At 36.8% G+C, this 19,104-nt stretch overlaps 5 protein-coding genes and 1 long non-coding RNA gene across 12 annotated transcripts in view; 3 read left to right on the top strand and 3 right to left on the bottom strand.

The window, feature by feature from the left end:
- Window positions 1–8,707, bottom strand: part of LOC127961546 (sodium/potassium/calcium exchanger 2-like) — a 49,958-nt gene extending 41,251 nt beyond the window's left edge. For all 6 annotated transcript variants that reach the window (XM_052560725.1, XM_052560726.1, XM_052560728.1 and 3 more), the window contains exons 1-2: window positions 8,466–8,707; window positions 6,321–7,400 (exon numbers count right to left, since the gene is read on the bottom strand). In XM_052560725.1, the coding sequence (XP_052416685.1) occupies window positions 6,321–7,160 (840 nt within the window). In that variant the 5' untranslated portion in view covers window positions 7,161–7,400; window positions 8,466–8,707. The remainder of the gene's footprint in view (window positions 1–6,320; window positions 7,401–8,465) is intronic.
- The window catches only part of LOC127961543 (mucin-5AC-like), a 609,977-nt gene that overhangs the window by 348,649 nt on the left and 242,224 nt on the right, over window positions 1–19,104 (bottom strand). The gene's annotated exons all lie outside the window — the stretch shown is intronic.
- LOC127961550 (uncharacterized) overlaps window positions 1–19,104 on the top strand; it is a 301,565-nt gene that overhangs the window by 93,167 nt on the left and 189,294 nt on the right. The window lies entirely within an intron of this gene.
- LOC127961551 (uncharacterized) overlaps window positions 1–19,104 on the bottom strand; it is a 256,120-nt gene that overhangs the window by 100,029 nt on the left and 136,987 nt on the right. The gene's annotated exons all lie outside the window — the stretch shown is intronic.
- LOC127961572 (uncharacterized) overlaps window positions 1–19,104 on the top strand; it is a 464,915-nt gene that overhangs the window by 337,800 nt on the left and 108,011 nt on the right. The gene's annotated exons all lie outside the window — the stretch shown is intronic.
- On the top strand, window positions 11,517–18,453 carry LOC127961547 (uncharacterized). Of its 2 annotated transcripts, XM_052560731.1 has the most exons (7): window positions 11,517–11,955; window positions 12,643–12,686; window positions 15,296–15,392; window positions 15,580–16,535; window positions 16,625–16,792; window positions 16,938–17,033; window positions 17,232–18,453. In XM_052560731.1, the coding sequence occupies exons 4-7, from the start codon at window positions 15,582–15,584 to the stop codon at window positions 17,547–17,549; spliced, it is 1,536 nt and encodes a 511-aa protein (XP_052416691.1). In that variant the 5' UTR covers window positions 11,517–11,955; window positions 12,643–12,686; window positions 15,296–15,392; window positions 15,580–15,581; the 3' UTR covers window positions 17,550–18,453. The 2 variants fall into 2 exon arrangements, with proteins under 2 accessions (XP_052416691.1, XP_052416692.1); XM_052560732.1 differs by lacking the exon at window positions 16,938–17,033 and having other exon boundaries at window positions 11,517–12,686.

The raw sequence follows: 19,104 nt of genomic DNA, 5'->3' as shown, positions 1-19,104 counted from the left end.
ATTATTAATAATAACCGAAAAAAATACTACTTTTTAATTACCTTTAGTACTACTGTGGGTAATAACTACTGGAATGGGAAACTCTATTAAGATGTTTTATGCATAAAGGAAAATTCCCTAATGTGGTTTGATTTCAATAAGTAGTATCATGAATAAAACATTTTATAATTTACTTTAGTAAAATTAACATACAGTAGAAAAAAATATTATACTATTCGGAGTTTCTTGATTGTGTAAGCAAAATGCTGTTTTGTTAGCCTTGTGAAAGCATGTTAACAACAAAATCGTTTTAAGATCAAATTCATCTTCATCATTTCAGAAATCCATTACTTCCTACTGACATGGAAGTGAACGAATGATCTGGAATCGTCTTAGCATTCTCCACTCCTAGGCTATATTTTATTTATGCACTCGATATAAATCCAGATTTACAAGGCAGCTTTTCGAGCTCATACCTCCAAAACTAATTTCCATCTCTTGTCACAAGGTAAGACTAAATCCTTTGGGATAATAGGAGCGTCAGTAGCAAATCTCCTGGAAAGGTCCTTTACCTGAACCAGTACAGAGCAGAAGACTTTCCAAATACTCTGCCTGCATTCTCATTTCACCACAGAGCACCCTTACAAAACACACGGTAAACCAGCTCTCGATTTCGCAACCCTGAGATGAACCGACTGTGTTCTGCAGATGATACATGCAGCCAAAAAGGACACTGTTGTCTCGCTGTAAAAATGCATTATAATTTTTTTTAAACTGCATAATATCTCAACATTGTTAAACAAGGTACATTTTATGAAATTGATCATAAAGCACTGGAAATATACAGTATCTGTATATATATATATATATATATATATATATATATATATATATATATATATATATATATATATATAAAATTATGTTAATATATGCATGGATTATAGCTGTATTTAGTAGATTACAGCTGTATGTTAATATATTTACATTTTTCCATGATGCAATAATGCAGTTGAGATCTGCTATATTGTATATATATATATATATATATATATATATATATATATATATATATATATATATATATAACTACAACAATTAAAAATATATTTTCTTCTAAGCACACAACTCTTTGTAGCCCATTAGCCAACTATCTTACACGTTTTTCTGAAGTAAACTGTATCTTGATTTAAATGTGCTTAGATATTTTACAGTTCATAATCCACATCTGTGCAACATTTACAGGTTTGAACTCCAAGTGACAGTAGAGAAGGCGGGTCCTTTCTACTTTCATGTCCTCATCCTGTTTCTTAAAATATTAATACAGTTGATGCTTAAACTAACAGTGTTACAAAATTGAATTGAATTTAATTGACTGAAAGAGCATCATTAGCAATGAAAATTTTTATTATGATTTGCAATTTTTGAGGAACCATCATTCCTGTTTGCTTAAATACCAGAAACTGGTACAATATCAACATTTTAAACTGTGGTTATAAATAGTTCACATAACTTCCAGTCTACCACTAAACATTGGCTTCCAATCTTCATTTTAAATGTTACAATTAGTTTTTAGTTTCTTGCTAATGCTTAGAAATATTATAGAAATACTTAATTGAACTACATCACAAGTATATTAATTTTCAAAACTTAAAGAGACAAAAGACACCAAGCTGAAGTTAAAGACCACAGAAAGAGGGGGCATCTCTGGGACTAGAGTCACCTGGCTGGAGGCTGCCTTTGAGTCATGTTTCACCATCATTAAAACACTGCAGCACCAGTGTGCTTTTCCTTCCCTTTTGTTAAGCTGTTTTCCACAAACGCTTCACCTCACTTCATATCACCATAGAGACCTGTCTGGTGTCAAAGCAATTAGCGTTGAAGAAAGACAGCGGTGGCCATCCTTGACACATCAGCCTAAGCTAATGGCGCAGTGAGATACATCTGTTCTATTGAACTTATTAAATCTCTAATATTATGTTTTTTGACATCAGTACACAGAGATCCCTACCTCCAGATTAACCTTGCATGACTCCTGCCCACTTAAGTCACCATATCTGAAACACAACAGCAGATCCTGATATTTATAGATGTTTTCTAGCTTTCAACAGGACACAATTTGTTCAGCTTAACCCAGCAGGGCTTCGGCAACACTTGACATTGTTTATTCCCTTGTGAAGAGAATGATGCAATGAACATGACTCCACAATCCCCTACTGCTGCAATACGGCCTCATTTGAGATCCAGCGCCGCAAGACTCCTCCCGGCCAAGACTCCTTAATCAGTGTAGGAACTCTCTGGCCCAAAATCTCAAAGAAAATGGTGGAGGGATAGAAGACTTAACTAGCTTTTACATTTGACGTTGGTGATTGTGAATGTGACTTATAGCTAAACTTTTACAGTATGAGGCACATGATGCTGCTATCAAGTTGTTTAAAAAGGGAGCCATGCCAAGAACAGACAGTCTCAACAGAACTGAACCCATTTCTACCCCTAATATAGGTGTGTGTATTGCAGGAGCTAGACAACATATGATGATGTTTAACTATACAGCAGTGGTAAACCATTTCTTAGGGTAATATTTTCACCCTTACCCTATAGAATTGGGATTAGGCAATAGTTTTGAAAACAGTACCTTGCACTATATAACAGGGACATGCATAATACTGCTCTGCTTTAAGATCTTGAGCTGCTAACACAAAGGTTGCAGGTTTCAAGATTTAAAATAGTTGACTAAACATTACAGTCCTGTGGGAGTAGTGAACTGCTGCTGAGGCCATGTGATGTACCAGCAGGATCTGCAAGGATGTGATTGGAATGACTGCAGCATTTATCCTGAAGGCAGTTTGCTGAATCGCTGGATGTTTTGAGTTAAATGTGCAAAAAATTGTGCAGACTGTTCAAATGTATCTCATTAGATACGTCCTAATCAATCCGCAAGCAAAAACTTGTTCTTATACCTGGGAGGCTCCGTTCCAAATCAAATAAATTTCATTTTTTCATTTTTTTTTTTCCTGAAGAAAGATAGACATGCATAATGAAGAAAGCAATAATATTAAATGTCATGGATGACAATTAACTGGATAAAACACAAATTAAAAAAATTACAATCTTTGCTTTTGACATCTTATTTTGTTTAAGTCCCTGTATGGTTCGGTTCCAGAGATACCGGGATTTCAATATGACTCCAGGAGCAAACTATTAAAACATATGATACTTCTTTAATTTTAAAGAGGAATGTCAGAAGAACAAAAAGTTGAAACTAGAGATATATCTTGTTTTCTTCTGTCAATACTATTGCACTGAACATACATCTGAGTGCCATAAATGTATATATTTTTTTTTTTCAAAATTTGTGTGCCTATAGCTCAAGAAAAATAGTAAAGTTATTACAATGTGATTTTAGACTCTTGTTTTTAATAAACTTTTCATTCATAATCTTCATTTTCAAGGGCCTACATTGTTCAGTCCCATAGATATGGAGACCTCAATAAGGCTCCATTTTTAAGTTGTTGAATATTAGCCATTTTTGGTAGTTGAAAACCAAAACCCTTTATTCACAGTCATGCATTAACGTGCATCTACGTGAATCCCCAAGAGAGGCTCAAAATCACTTTCCAGAACATTCTCCATCACTGTTCCTGGCTGGTGGAATGATCTTCCCACCCCTATCTGTAAATACTGGATCCCTGGCAATTTTTCAAGCGAAAGCTGACAACTCATCTCTTTTCAACACTACTTGACTTCATCCTAAATTTAAAAAATACAATTAAATAAAATAAAATAATATATATATATATATATATATATATATATATATATATATATATATATATATATATATATATATATATATATATTTTATTATATTTACTTTTCTTTCTAGTTTGTACTTATTTGAATGATGCCTAAAACTTGGTATTATGAGCACTTCCTGTGTCTGTTGGCCTCTTTAAAAAGAATCACTTTATGTATTTCCCATTTGTAAAACTAATTGGATAAAAACATCTGCAAAATGATTAAATGTAAATGTAAAGACAACATCAACCTGTTGCTTGGCAACATTTGAGGGCTGCTTTAGGTACAATATTGTGTGTTTAGAATATACATGACTCTTCATCATCCTCATGAACTCATAATGAGGAACTCTCCATTCAATCCTGGCCTGACCTCCTCCAAACCCCACTGTCCAGCAAAATAACCTGTCAGTCACTGTCCTCTTCTGTTGATCTCCTGCTTATCATACCTTGTGGTTTGAATAAAGACTGATTACTTGCTTTCTATAACAAAAGTATTACTGGTGATTGTTTAAGTCTGTACTTAATAGCATGAGGGAAAGTCATACAGTAGCACCAACAAACATATGCAGGACAGAATAGTATAGCCCTATCTGGTGCTCTGCTTTGTGACGTGTTGTTAACAAATGCTACATACCAAAGACTATTATACTATGTGCTAATCTGATACCATTGGCCTTTCCCAAACAATGCACTTGATGTGGACTTATGTTGCCTTAGACTTCATGGACGTGTATGAGTGAAGACCACATCAAGTGCATCATTTAGGACAAGGGTGTCAAACTCAGTTCCTGGAGGGCCACAGTACTACACAGTTTAGATACAACCTTAATTAAACACACCTGATCCAGCTAATCTAATCATGTAGGCTTATTAGAAAACTACATGATATGTGTGCTGGAGCAGGGTTAGAACTAAACTCTGCATGGCTACGGCCCTTCAGGAACTGAGTTTGACACCCCTGATTTAGGATGATCCCTTGGTATGAGGTTAATATAGGAAGGGGTTACAACCCTAATCAAATGCACCTGAAGGTTATTAAGTCCTTCAGGAACACTTGATAATTGCTAGCAGGTGTGTTGAAGCAGGACTGGAAATGAAATCTTCAGAATTCACGGTCTGAAGCTGTGTTTCCCAATGCTGTCCCTGGAGGCACCTAACAGCACCCATTCTGAACACTGTCTCCTTTAACTGACCCATCCATTGGTCTTTAAAGGGTTAGTTCAACCAAAAATGAAAATTATGTTATTAATTACTCACCATCATGATATTTCAAAGCCGTAAGACCTTTGTTTAATCTTCGGAAAACAAAAATGAAGATATTTATGATGAAATCCGAGAGCTCTCTGTCCCTCCATAGGCAGCAATGATATTACCATGATCAAGGCACAGAAACATAATAAGGACATTGGTAAAATAGTTCAGGTGACATCAGTGGTTCAACCGTACGAAGGTATCAAAATAAATTTTTGCACAAAGAAAACAATATACAGAATTGCTAAATAAATTATGTTTTTATTGTTTTCTTTGCGCACAAAAAGTATTTTGATAGCTTTGAACGGTTGATAATATATATACGGTCATATTATGAATCCAATTTTATTAACCAGTGTCTTTGCTGCTGACCTTCGATGATCCAATTCAGCCATACTAAGCAAAACTGATACATTTGTGTTTTATTTTTTGGTGTTGAACTTTATTCCCCTGAGTCATATTGTACATGCGATCTGTTTGATCCGTGTCCTCTACTGAACAGACATGAAAGTACATTTCCTTCAGCCTGAGGCGTATTCATTTCTTTGGTGTGAAAGGTGTTTTACATTTGCAAATGAAAAACTTTTTAAAATTATAAACAAACAACCAAGCCCTGCCCAGATGTAAAAAGTAATATAACAATAATGCAGTTAGTTACTTTATTAGGAGAAACACAATAATGCATTACTTTTAAAGTAACTTTCCGCAACACTGGTCCCAATACTAGCCAAAGACCAAGTGTGACCCTGGAGTACAAAAGCAGTCATGAGCAGCACATGTGTTGTTGTAATAATAGCCAACAATACAGTACAAGGTTCCAAATTATCATTTTTTCTTTTTTTTTTGCCAAAAATCATCAGGATATTAAGGAAAGTTTAATATAAGGAAATTTTGTAATTTTCCTACCATAAATATATCAATATATATATATATATGTGTGTTTTTTATTAATAATATATGCATTTCTAAGAACTTCAGTTGGACAACTTGAAGGCAATTTTCTCAATATAGAAATTTCTAACTCTGACCCTAACCCTAACCCATTTTTTTCACCCTCAGATTCCAGATTTTCAAATAGTTGTATCTCAGCCAATTATTGTTCTATCCTAACAAACCATACATCAATGGAAAGCTGATTTATTATATTTATTTATGATTTATTTATTCAGTTTTTTAAACAATGACCCTTATGACTGGTTTTGTTGTCCAAATTACTTCTCAACCAGTCCCAAACTCAAATGGGGGGCTGCTGACACCACTACGTCTGGACAGTAAGAAGAAGGAACTCACCTTTGGCGGGGCCTCCACTTCCACCACCTGGTTTCTGTGAATGATGCCCTTGATAAAAGTCTCTACATTCCCATTGAACTTCATGAAGACCACATATGTGGCGTAGGTCATCAGCAGACTGATACTCTCCCAGTACATGATGTAGTTATCCAAGAAGAAAACGATGAGCATGATGAGGCCGACGATGTAGAAGAAGACGTCCCTGAACAGAGGCCACCACGTCAAGTTCAGGATCTCTCTGGAGAAGACGGCACACATTCCGATGACGAACAAGATGTTGAACACAGCAGACCCGACGATGGTCCCGATGCCCACGTTACTGTGGGAAATGAATACACCGATGACAGAGGTGAAGAGCTCAGGAGCCGATCCCCCGGCCGCCATAAAGGTGGCTCCTGCCACGTCATCGGAGATCTTGAGTTTCTCTGTGATGACTGTGAGCGCGGGGACAAAAAATTCATCGCAAACAATAGCGAGAGCAATGAACATGTAGATCATGCCAAACATGTGTAAGACGACAGCACCGTGCCGACGGTCCTCCAGGCTGAACAGGTCCGTCGGATAGTCCCCCTGACTCTCGTTTGACACCGCGGACGAGCGCATGGCTATGGGTGTGTCCTCCGAGAGGTTACTGTGGTAACTCAGGTGTGTGGAGAGCAGTGTCCTGTGTGGGGCGTGGCTCTGTAGCCCCTCCCACTGAGCAGTAGACCTCCATGAGAAGGCCACTGCACTTATTGCTATGAGACTAATGAGAAGGCCAAACACCCGCACAGGCCTGAGTTTCTTCCAGGAGTGCTGGCGGACGCAGACAATCAGATGGCTCTGGATGTCAGAGGCCATGGCTGTTTCTCTGCTTCAGTGCTCTCTCCCTTTATGCTACAGACGAGCTTAGCACATGCTGAGAATGCTACTTGTACAGTAAATCCAGACGTCCTTCAGCACACCAGAGGCTTCCTCATATTAGCCTGAGAAAAATAATCAGAGAGAGAGAAAGAGAGAGAGAGAGAGAGAGGGCAGGGTCTGTGCGTGTGACTCCGTGAGCATCTGCGATCGCTGACTTGTTCTTGCTCTCAGCTGCGTCTGCATTTTCAAGGTCACAGTGAAACAGCACAATGTCAGAAGCATGTCTGCATCCCTCTCGCGCTCCACGCAGCACATTTCACAGCATGAACCTTATATAACCACAAATAAGAGCTCAAAATCATTCCCATTCTGACAAAAACAGATCTCTTTTCATTTTGTCTCATTACTGTCTTATAAAAATGAAGAATGGAACTTTCATAGTCTACTTATAGAAGTCGTCTTTCCTCACTAGACCAACAGAACTGCCTCCTTGATGAGCACGCTATTAAAATACCAGAACTAACGAATGAATGGCAGTTTTGTAGTGTGATGCACATGTATGCATGCATGCTATAGTCTGTTAGTATATTAAAGTAATTCACATCATATATTGTATTGAGGCATTTATGCTTAAGGCTGATCAAATGAAATAAATGTCCAGCAACAATGTAGGATCTGCAGTACAGAAACTAGATGTTCTGGATCATTTGGTAAGATATTAGTTCTTCTCTTGGTCTTTGTATTCATTTATTTGTTGTTTTTTGTATTTATTTATAGTTTCTTATAATTGCACTGATGCATATATAGTGGTTAAATATGAGTTGGTTTAATTATTTTTTTGGGGAATTTCTGATATTTTGATTTGCTGGTTGCTTGTTTCTCTCTCCCTCTCTTGCAGTGATTTGTCATTTCATGTAGTGGACACCATCAGTCAATTTCTCCATGCATAGCAATGTCACTTCCAATCATGCTGCCATTTATCATGTTTCTTTAAAGGGGGTATGGCTGTCATACCTGAATAATCACCGTCTGTCTGACATGCAACAGACCTGTCATTCTCATGACCTCTGAGCTCTGGGACCAAATAATATGGACATAAATCTCCAAATATAAAATCACGATGAACTGTCTCGATAGTTATATGAAGGTGAGTTCTGATCTAATGCGCCGTTATCTGTTTATACTCATACAAACACTAATGATGCATCACGTACAATGTAACAATTCCGAACTGTTTACTAAAATCAAATAAACACACTGATAAATAAAGTCACGGATCGAATGAATGAAAAGGGCACTTACATTCACAGGTGACGGATGAACGTGGCGCGTGCAGCAGGTTGACAGTCCGCGTGCGTCCTCTCTCGTGCCCTCCAGTTATTCCTCTCCGACTCTGATGATGATGATGGTGATGACGATGTTATTCAGGGGCGGAGCTCCGAGCGCGCATCTCTGTGTCAGGTTTCATGGTTTTATACGCAGACATCACCTATGGCGAGGAGCAACGATCAGACTGACCACAGCCCCGCTCTGTGTGTGTGTGTGTGTGTGTGTGTGTGTGTTCGCGCAGGTGTCGTCGTGGTGCTCAGTGACGTCACGATGGCCGAGTGGAAGCGTTGCCGTGGTTACAGTAGCAGCGTTCTCCGACTCTCGCATCATCACGAGTTTAGACCGACAGAAACATCAACGAAACATCACTGTGCTCACAGATGAACATGAAAATAGCAGAAATGTTTAATATTTAAAATACATTTAGACCTTAAATGAATATATATATATATATATATATATATATATATATATATATATATATTATATTTAAATAAATTACAATAACTAGTCTTGACAATGTACTTTTTCAACAAATTATTTAAAATAGTGATTATTTTTACTGTTAGTCATATAGTATAGATCAGTGGTTTTCAACCTGTGATGGTGTTGCAGGTGGACCGCCAATTACTATTAAAAAAAATAACTATGCTTACACTATTCGAGCTCGCTGATTGGTTTAAGAATAAACCGCCAATTTATCTTAGATATTTTTTGCTGCATATGCTACAGAACAAACTTGCAAATGTCTGTCAACGTGTTTCCTCCTGACTCCTTGCTCCGGTGATGATCTACCCGCTGCCGAGCTCTGGCTGGATCTGGTTTTCCCATTTTGCTGAACGGTGCCAGCCCGAGTTATTTTCTGTCCATTGCCATTTCATTCAATAAAGACAGTTAACAATCTAGCTTCTGGGTATAAGTTATTAACCCAACAGTAGCAGGGTCAGTTAATGTATGTGTTTGGTTGTGTGGGCCACGAGTTGAAAAAGTTTGGGAACCATTGGAATAGATATTGATAAAAAATCCCCATAATATTAATGAGAATGTATTCATGTGTGCGTAGCTACATTTATTCAGCCGGAGAGGAAGGACAGTGAGCTGACATTGATCATGTGTTGATGCCCTAAATCTGTCATATTTGTCTCAGATTGAGACTCAGTTTTTACACTTCTAAAGTAATGCTGTGTTTACTGATGACAGGAGTGTGAAAGTGTTGCTTGTGCTATTGTTTGGGAATGTTTAATCGACTAATCATGTTTTGTTTGGTTTTTCTGTACTGTGCAGATCTATACAGTGCATTTTTGCTGAATCTATTACAATTTTCCACTCAGAATCCAGAACACTCTCGCCCTCATTAACACACACACACAAACACACACACTTCTGCTGTCTCATTGAAAGTCAATGGTTGATGGACACAATTCAGAGTGAGTCATGATTTACAGTCTGCTTGTGTTAGCTCATCTCTCTCTCTCTGTTTATAATGATGACAGAGTCTGTCCTCATGATTGCTCGCTGATTTTGAAGGTGGAACATAGAGTAGTTTATGTTTATTATTATTATTATTATTATTATTATTATTATTATTATTATTATTATTTAATACAAATAATGCATTAATATAAATGATTTTTAACACCAACAGATTCACAAGATAGTATGTTTAGCCAGCCAATAAAAAAATCATATAAAGAAAAAAATACAGCATCTAAGTACTACCAAAAATGTGGAGCCCAACAAATAATAATAAAACAAATAAACAAATAATTTGTTCAAAATCAACAAAGCATCAACGACTCTTACTGTATCTTCAAACACCCATAGTTCATGACTGATATAAGCACTTATTTATCATGAAAAATAATGATCTACTTATATACTGTAAAACATATATTATATTCTGTAATATATATACAAACACACATATGATATAAGATATTTGTTTTCCTACTTTCACGTTTAATATCTCATGTGTAATTCAGAGCTTGTCATCTCTGTCATTAAAATGGCTTGTGAAACTGACAAGAATTTCTGAGTGAACATTTTCTTTTTTCAGTGGATATCTACAATTTATGACCATAAAATGATCTGAAAATCTAGCTTGTGTTCTGTAGACAGTCCACCATAGAAGCTGCTCGAGGTTGCCACCTTGGGGCAGAAGTGTGTCAGAAACTCCTGGAGTCCTGGGCTCTTTCATAAAGAGACAGTTTGGCCACAAAATACTAGGATTTATCCAAATAAGCATATTTTGGACAGATCTAAGATGAATATTTCATACCCATAAAATTATGGACTGAAAAATGAATCAATTATACATATGTATATTATCATGTTCATCACTGCAGCCCACAGATCAGTTCCTCCTCACTCTTAACCTCAACATGTTTCCTGACACAACACATACCCCTCCACGTCATCTTTCGACAAAACCTACACTCACTCTCACCCTCCTGGCTATCTGTGTGGAAGCATGTTCCCAACACTTTGAGAAAAATATAATTCTGAAAGTCATAATAATAAGAAACTTTCTCATAATTATGAGTTAATATAATATAGTATAATATTCAGGGGAGAAATGTCTTACATAACCTTCTAATAATAATGAGAAAATGAGAATTTTCTTAAAATAATGACTTATTTCTCACAATGAGAAACATTCTAAATTTAAATAACAAGTACTTTTTTTCTCGAAATAATGATTAAAAGGGTTAGATCAAACAAAAATCTAAATTCCCTCCATTGAAGCTGTGTGTACGGTCTACTGTCCATGTCCAGAAAGGTAAGAAAAACATCATCAAAGTAGTCCATGTGACATCAGAGGGACCGTTGGAATATTTTGAAACATCAAAAATACATTTTGGTCCAAAAATAGCAAAAACTATGACTTAATTCAGCATTGTCTTCTCTTCCGTGTCTGTTGTGAGAGAGTTCAAAACACAACAGTTTAGTTATATCCGGTTCGCGAACGAATCATTCGATGTAACCAGATCTTCATTGTTCACAGTGTAGATTATACGACCTGCACTGTAAGACCGAACAGTAAAGGTTTGATAAATAAAATGTGTTGTAATAACTTAAAAATTTAAAAAAGTTCATTAGTCTCAAATTTTCTGTGTCATGTGTACATTTTTTTATTTTTAAGTTTACAGTGCTCAAACGCTTTAATTGATTTTTGTCATAGCACTATCCCGCCTGACGTCACATCCATGTGCATTCAACGCACATGCTCATCTGGGCCTGGGAGAGAGTTCGCCATTTTGGTCTGCTTGCTCGGGTGCGTTTTTTTTTTTGGTCGAGAAAAGTTGAGAAAATATAGCGAAACAGGTTTCACAGTGGCATTATTCTGTGAATACACGCGCTGTAGCATGCAGCAATTTTACGAAGATCATCGGACAAAGTTTTATTCCGTTTTGACCACGCTGTCTGCTGTTATATCGATTTTGGTTTTGGGAGCATTAATCTGGTAAGTAATCTATTAACACTATATTTGACTGTCGTTTTACAATTATCTGCACACTTGGTGTCTTGAAAGTAGATTTATTTTATGCCTTTACAATTATATATGATGTCCATCGCAAACTAGCAAACCGGTAATCATTGAATTCGGGCATGAAATTAACATGACATAATCCTTGTTAAACATAGTCACAGTTGGGGTTCGCGTTTCGCGGTAAAATAAATAAAAAATCATTAATAATTGTGGTGACGACCAACAAACGTGATGTGCTAGAGCAGGGGTTTTCCTACTTAGAAAAATTGGGTGGTCACAGTTGTCCCTATATTTTTTTGGTAAATATAGATATTTTGGAACGAATTCGTTGGCTTGGTGTGTTTACCAGAGTGTCAATGTTAAAGCACAGATTAAAACAAGCTACCTTAATTACGTTTTTTTACTTTAACAAGTTATATGCATGTTTAATTTTTTTTTACAGAGTTTGTTACTTTAACTTGTATTGTACCACAGTGATAAATGCATTACACTGTGTTAGTTTACCAATGTCCATGCAGAAGTGCGTGTTATTAAGATTATCTATTACACATTTCTATGCTGGTATTTAGCTTTTAACACTTTAGAAAGCAGACTGTATACTGATAAGTGTTTTTTGTGAACATTGCAACCTAACTAACTTTTGAATCTTCATTTTTTTAGGTTAAAACTGAAGCAGCTGGCCAGCATACAGCGTTTTCAGTACGGTATGTTGAAAAACTATTAACAACAATGGAAACATTGCAATATAGTGACTAAAATGTGAATGCGGACAGTGTACATAGAACCATTTAAGCAAAAATCCAATGGCTTGGACGTGCAAACTTTGTGCTGCTGCCTTTGATAAAAGGACATATGTACTGGAACATTATCGTTTACATCATAGCAGTGTTTCCTCAGTCAGTCCATTACCATGTGTCCATGATGACTGTGTTAGCACATTTCAGACTGTAAATGCATTAAAAATACACTTATCACAAATACATACTCAGATGGAGCATGATGTCAATCCAATGGAAAGGGTTTCATTCATCTGTCCTAAATGTGGTTTCAAGCAGCCATTTAATGGGAAAACTATCCTCAGTCATTTAAGGGCACATTTAAAACAACATGAGATGGTGGATTGTCCATATAAAGACTGTCACTATTGCAGTAATGTGTATACCTCTTTCAATGCCCACAAAAGTAGGCATCATCCAGATGCTGATGCTCATTTGTCAAATTTTAAGAATGATATTATCTTAACAGAAACTGACAGCCCCACAATGCTGGGTCAAGTTGAAGCTGCTGACTTTCCTCAGAGTCCTCCTGAGCATGAAAGTCCTGACTATATTCCTCTTGAGTCGACTTATGATACTTGTGAATTGCAAGCTCAACTAAAAAGCAACTTGTCGTCTTTGTTCTTAAAAATGCACAGTATTCTTCATGTTTCAGAGACGGCAATACAAGACATAGTTGAGAATTTGGGGCAGATATTCTTACTGTCCAAACCTCTTGTGAGAGACTCTATTCTGACGGTTCTTCAAGAACACGAACAGTCAATCAGTGATGTCCTTCTTAATGATTTAGTTGAAGCTATCATGAAAAGTAATGTTTTTGTCAGCGCAACTGCGGAAGGTGCAGAGCTGTCTACTTCTAAGCGAAGGAAAACATTTGTGAGAAGCAACTACCCTCTGGTAATGCCAGTACAATATACTGTAGGTTTGAGAGAATGCACAGTGGTATATGTTCCAGTACTACAAATGCTTCAAGCTATGTTTAAAAATACTGATCTTAATGAAAAAATTCAAGGCAACCCGTCATCACCAGGAATGTACATGTCTCATGAAGATGGAACCTATTTTAAAGAGAACCAGTTTTTGGCAGAAGCAGGAGAGCTGAAATTGTCACTCATTTTGTATATGGATGACCTTGAAATAGCAAATCCTTTAGGCACATCCAGAAAAATCCACAAGCTTTGTGCAGTATATTGGTTGCTTGCAAACCTACCCAGTAAGTATAGGTCCAGCCTACATGTCATACAGCTAGCGCTGCTATGCAAAGTATCTGACGTGCAGAGGTGTGGTTATGAAAGTATCCTGTCACCTTTGTTGAAAGACTTGCAAACTCTTGAACAGGATGGCATTTTCATTGAAACCCTTGGTCAGTGTGTTCAGGGCACTGTGTTGTGCGTTGCAGCTGATAACTTGGCTGCTCATGGTCTTGCAGGCTTTGTGCAGTCTTTTCGAGGACAATACGTTTGCAGATTCTGTTGCTGTACTACAGACCAAATACAGATCAGCGAAGTTTCTGAAGGAGAGTTCAGCATGAGAAAGAAGGAAACCCATGATCTACATGTCCAAAAAGTTGTGCAGGAAGAAAATGTAGCTCATTTAGGTGTTGTGGGTGAGTGTCCTCTTAGCAAGGCTTTGCAGCATTTTCATACCGTTACAGGTTTCCCGCCAGATATACTGCATGATTTGTTTGAGGGTGTTGTACCTGTTGAGTTGGCTTTGTGCATCCGTGAATTGATTCGGCAGAAGTATTTCACGCTTGAATATCTGAACACAAAGATTCGCACATTTCCGTATCAGCATTTTGACAAGATTGATAAGCCACAGCCAATCCCAAAGAGTTTTGTTGCCAAACTAAGTATTGGAGGAAATGGACATGAAAATTCTGCTTTGCTGAGATTATTACCCTTGATGATAGGAAGTAAGGTCCCAGAAGGCAATGAAACATGGGACATAATAATGAACCTTAAAGAAATTGTCCAGCTTGTGTTATCTCCTTCTTTCACAGAGGAATCCCTTCAGTACCTGCAGACCAAAATAAGTGATCACAGACAGGCTCTTAAAGCTGTGTTTCCAGAATTTAATCTCAGACCAAAACACCATTACATTGAACATTACCCGGAACTGATCAAGCGTTTTGGGCCTCTGGTTCATCTGTGGACCATGAGGTTCGAAGGGAAACATCGTTTTTTTAAAAGGGTGATGCATGACACACAAAATTTTAAAAATGTCTTGAAGACTCTTGCTGATAGACATCAGTCCATGATGGCTTTTCATATGAATGCCCCATCTTTTTTCAAACCCCAAATACAAACCAGAAGTGTTACTTCTGTGCAGGTTACTACTCTACCTCAAGTGGCGGCAGACTTCATAAAGACCAAGACAGACAGCCAAAATATATATAGCACATCAGTGGTCTCCATAGATGGCACAGATTATGCGAATGGAATGTTTGTTTCTGCAGGACAGTCAGGGGGACTTCCTAATTTTTGCAAGATTGAACGTATACTTCTTGTAAATAACTCGGTGTCATTTCTGTGCAGGTCCTACGAGTGCTGGTACATCGAACATTTAAGATCATTTAAGCTGACATCATTGGACAACTTCTCTGTGCATGAGCTATCAGAACTAAATGACACAGTAAGTCTCCCAGCATACAACATTGATGGACATTTGGTGTTAACACAGAAAAGGTTCATTTTGATCAAACACCTGGATGTCTAAAATGCATTTAGAAATGTTGACTTACAGTCATGTTAAATGAGGTTGGGAAAAACAAGGACAAGCTTTTTTTTTCTTTTCTTTTCTTTTTTTTTTTTTTTTACAGGAATGGAAGCGCAGAACTTTTTCCTGCATGTCCATACATCCACTGACATTGTGAGGAAGATGACTTTATCTTCACGTCCAGCATCTGTGGAAGAGCTAAAAACAAAGATAAAAGAGAAATTTGATCTCACCATTGACTTTACCCTATCATACCAAGATCCTGACTTCAATGGGCAACTATGTTCCCTTTTAGACATTGAGGAACTTCCACAGAAGGCTGTCCTTATAGTGGTGCGATCTGAGAATGATGCTAGTTCTGTAGCATCTGATGACACCGTAATATTGCCACATGCAAGGATTCCAGAGAGGACTGAAATGTGGCCTTGCATTTTTCAAGTGCCCACTTTTTCTTTTGAAGTAGAACTTGTACTTGCTGAGGGAAATGCTGCATACGAGACAACAGGAAAGACTTTGAAGTTAAATAGAGGACAAAAGCACAACATTCTTGAGACCCTAGCAGAACAAATGCATGGCTATAAAGCATACCCTAATGTTAAGGAAATTTCTATGGTAGCAGAAGCCCTTGTCAACAAGCATCCCTGTCTAAAAGAGCCAGGCTCTTGTGCAGGTTGGTATGGATGGAAGAACAGCCTAACATTTAAGATGGGCAACTACCGCACAAAATTAAGTCGTGCTGGATCTCAGGAAGTTGCTGTAAATTCTGGAAAGAGGAGTAAAAACTACCCCCAAAAAGATGCCCCTCACACGAACATCAAAAGACCAAAAAGGGCAGAGATTAATTTCCTTCCAAATTTCCCAAGAGGTGAAGATGCTTCAAGCCTCGAACAACAAAGGCAAAGAATTATAGATGAAGTTCAGATGGCTGACAAAAATCTTGTCCTGATCACAAAGTTAATGGACAGCACTTTTGCTTTGCGGCGCAAAGAGATCGTCTGTAATGAGATACCAGTTGATGAAATCCTGAAACGATGGCCTGCCCTTAAATTAGAGTCGCAGGTACAAATATTTTCTTTATTATAACTATTCAAGATCTTTACATTTAATTATTTGTTGTGGTTGTGTTGAATGTTCAAATTTTTTCACAGATCTGTGCTGAGTTTCACAGAGTGACGAATGTCAACCTAAAGAATCGTTTCTTTGCTCAACTGGACCAACATACCCCCCGGCTTCAGAGCCTGTTTCGGAAAAAAGCTTCTCGGACAGGAAAAGCTTCTGAACTCCTGGATGAGCTCTTCAGGATTTATGACCTCCAGGTCAGTTGGTTCAATTCTCAATGCCTGGTAAAGGTGCTTAATTATCTTTAGTTGAACTCTAATGGTTGGTTCATGAATAGTGTCGTGAGGCTATACTGATTAGCATCTGTACTGAATGATTTTTTTTTTTTTTTTTTTATGAAAGGATCAAGTTGATGTCCATGTTAGACGTGCTGTGGTACTCCGGGCTCTCCCTCCATATATGCATGAGAGTGATGTTAGCTTTTTCAAGATGTGGGACGTAAGTGTTCATATTCAGCAGTGTCTATAGTTTATTAAAATAATTGCCGTCACATTTGAACCCACCTATGATCTGATTGTGATTTAGGTTGTGATTGTGTTTGCCTTTTTTGGACTGTCCTGGTATTTGACTGCAGGTTTGGTGTCAGCTTTAAGAAAAATTTTAGTAATGGGTAATTGTTTCTCTTGTTTTCTTTAGGTGGAGCAGACTGAAGAACTGAACACCAGTGATGTACCACTTGGGCTCCTCCTAAGCAATCAGACATCATCAGATGCCCATTTTTTCTGCCCAGAGAGGATTGCAGTTCTGATTGAGGGTAACATTGTTATTGAGTCCTCCACACTGGCTGATGCATTCGTCATTCTATTTGCACTTACATACACCCTGCACCTTAACTATCCAAAACAATTGCTCAACACATTTGACTTCGTCCAAAAGGTCTTGATGGGTCTTGAGGATGGAAAGTTGAGGCCTAGAGTTTTGAGTCTGAAAAATGACCTGTTAGCAGTAGTGTAAGCACATTTGTTTTTCTTGCTGTAAAACATCTAACAGATGGGTTTTATAGATATTGTTGCTGAAGTTTTAATGTCATAAAGTTGAATGAAGTCCTGTTTTGTACATTTTTGTACTTGTGTAATATGTTTGTGTATCTAATACATATATTTGTATTGACAAATATTCTAAATGTGTCCTATGGTGTGACAACAAACAATGTGGGGAAAAACATTATTTAAAATAGTTTAATCTCTTTAATGGTATTTGTAACTTTCTCATGCTATTTGTTTAATTGTTATTTTTTATATCTTTGCAATGTCACACCATAGGACATATTTACAAATATAATACACTCAGGTAATTTTGAAATTGTGGAATGGTGTGGTGGCAATAGGAATTTGCACATAGGGTTAACTGCAAGTTAAATGATGGCTTCCTTGCAGCAGGCAATTGCACACTGCCATGCTGTTTTGTATATTAAACCTCTTACAGAATTGTTTTATATTATAGTAGTTTTAATGTTAAATGCTTGTTGAAGGACTGAATGTTCGCATAGGATACTTGCACATTGGTGTGACTGAGAGATTCTGTATCTGTTTACATTGCAGTGCACAAACTTCAGCTTTATTTTGTGTACGTAACAAAACACTAAAGATAAGCTTTATTATACTTATAATATTTGTAATACGTGTTACACTTCATTCATCTTTATTTTATAATTTCAATTTGTTACAGTTAAATGTTTTAAATAATTGTTTTAGAAAACGTATAGTGATCCGGATGTTGAGTAATGTCGAGGCAATTTGGAAAGTTTACACATGGCACATTCATGTGTCTTGAGCATTTTGTATTTGTTTACATTGCAAGAATATGAGATATTTCAAGAACGTCATATTTGGTTAATAAACAAGTTACTTGCACCAAAGTGTCTCTGTGGTTATTTTGCCTTATTCAAAATTTATAGTTTTAAATTATAGGAGGATTATAATTCTAGGACTGTGTAAGAGTCCCCAATTAATGTAAAAAAAAATAATTAAAAAAAATAAGTTAACAAAAAAATGAACAATTTGATTTTAAGAATGCAAATATTTCATTTTAAAACTAATGAAAATGTTCAAGTTATCTGTACCCAATATAATTATGTACTGTAAACTCAAAATACCTAGTTACAAACAATAACAGTATATGGTAATGGACACTTAAAAATATATATTTCATTGAACTTAAAAAGATTAAGTTAATTTGACTTAAAATTTTCGATGTAATCTGTTTCAACAATTTTTTTGAGTTATGTGAACTTGTCGGGTTTTACAGTGTGGTGAATATAGTAGACAGACTAAGCACAAGGGACACCATTCCCAAATCCGCCCCTGTGCTCAAGTATGCTCGCTCTCGCCTCATGTTTGCGGATAATTAAACAATTTTATTTAAAAAGAAATAAAAAAGGAAGAAAACATAGCTCTTGTAGTAATGGTAACTACAAATTAACCATGGCTTTGATGCTTCAAATCGCTTCAAATAATAATTCACAAAGTATTTAGATAATAGTTTTGTGGCAATAAAAACAGACCTAAGT

This window comes from Carassius gibelio, chromosome B7, assembly GCF_023724105.1.
Source record: "Carassius gibelio isolate Cgi1373 ecotype wild population from Czech Republic chromosome B7, carGib1.2-hapl.c, whole genome shotgun sequence".
NCBI lineage: Eukaryota > Metazoa > Chordata > Actinopteri > Cypriniformes > Cyprinidae > Carassius > Carassius gibelio.
The sequence above is the reverse complement of the archived record's forward strand: the minus strand, read 5'-3'. Positions and strand labels throughout refer to the sequence as shown.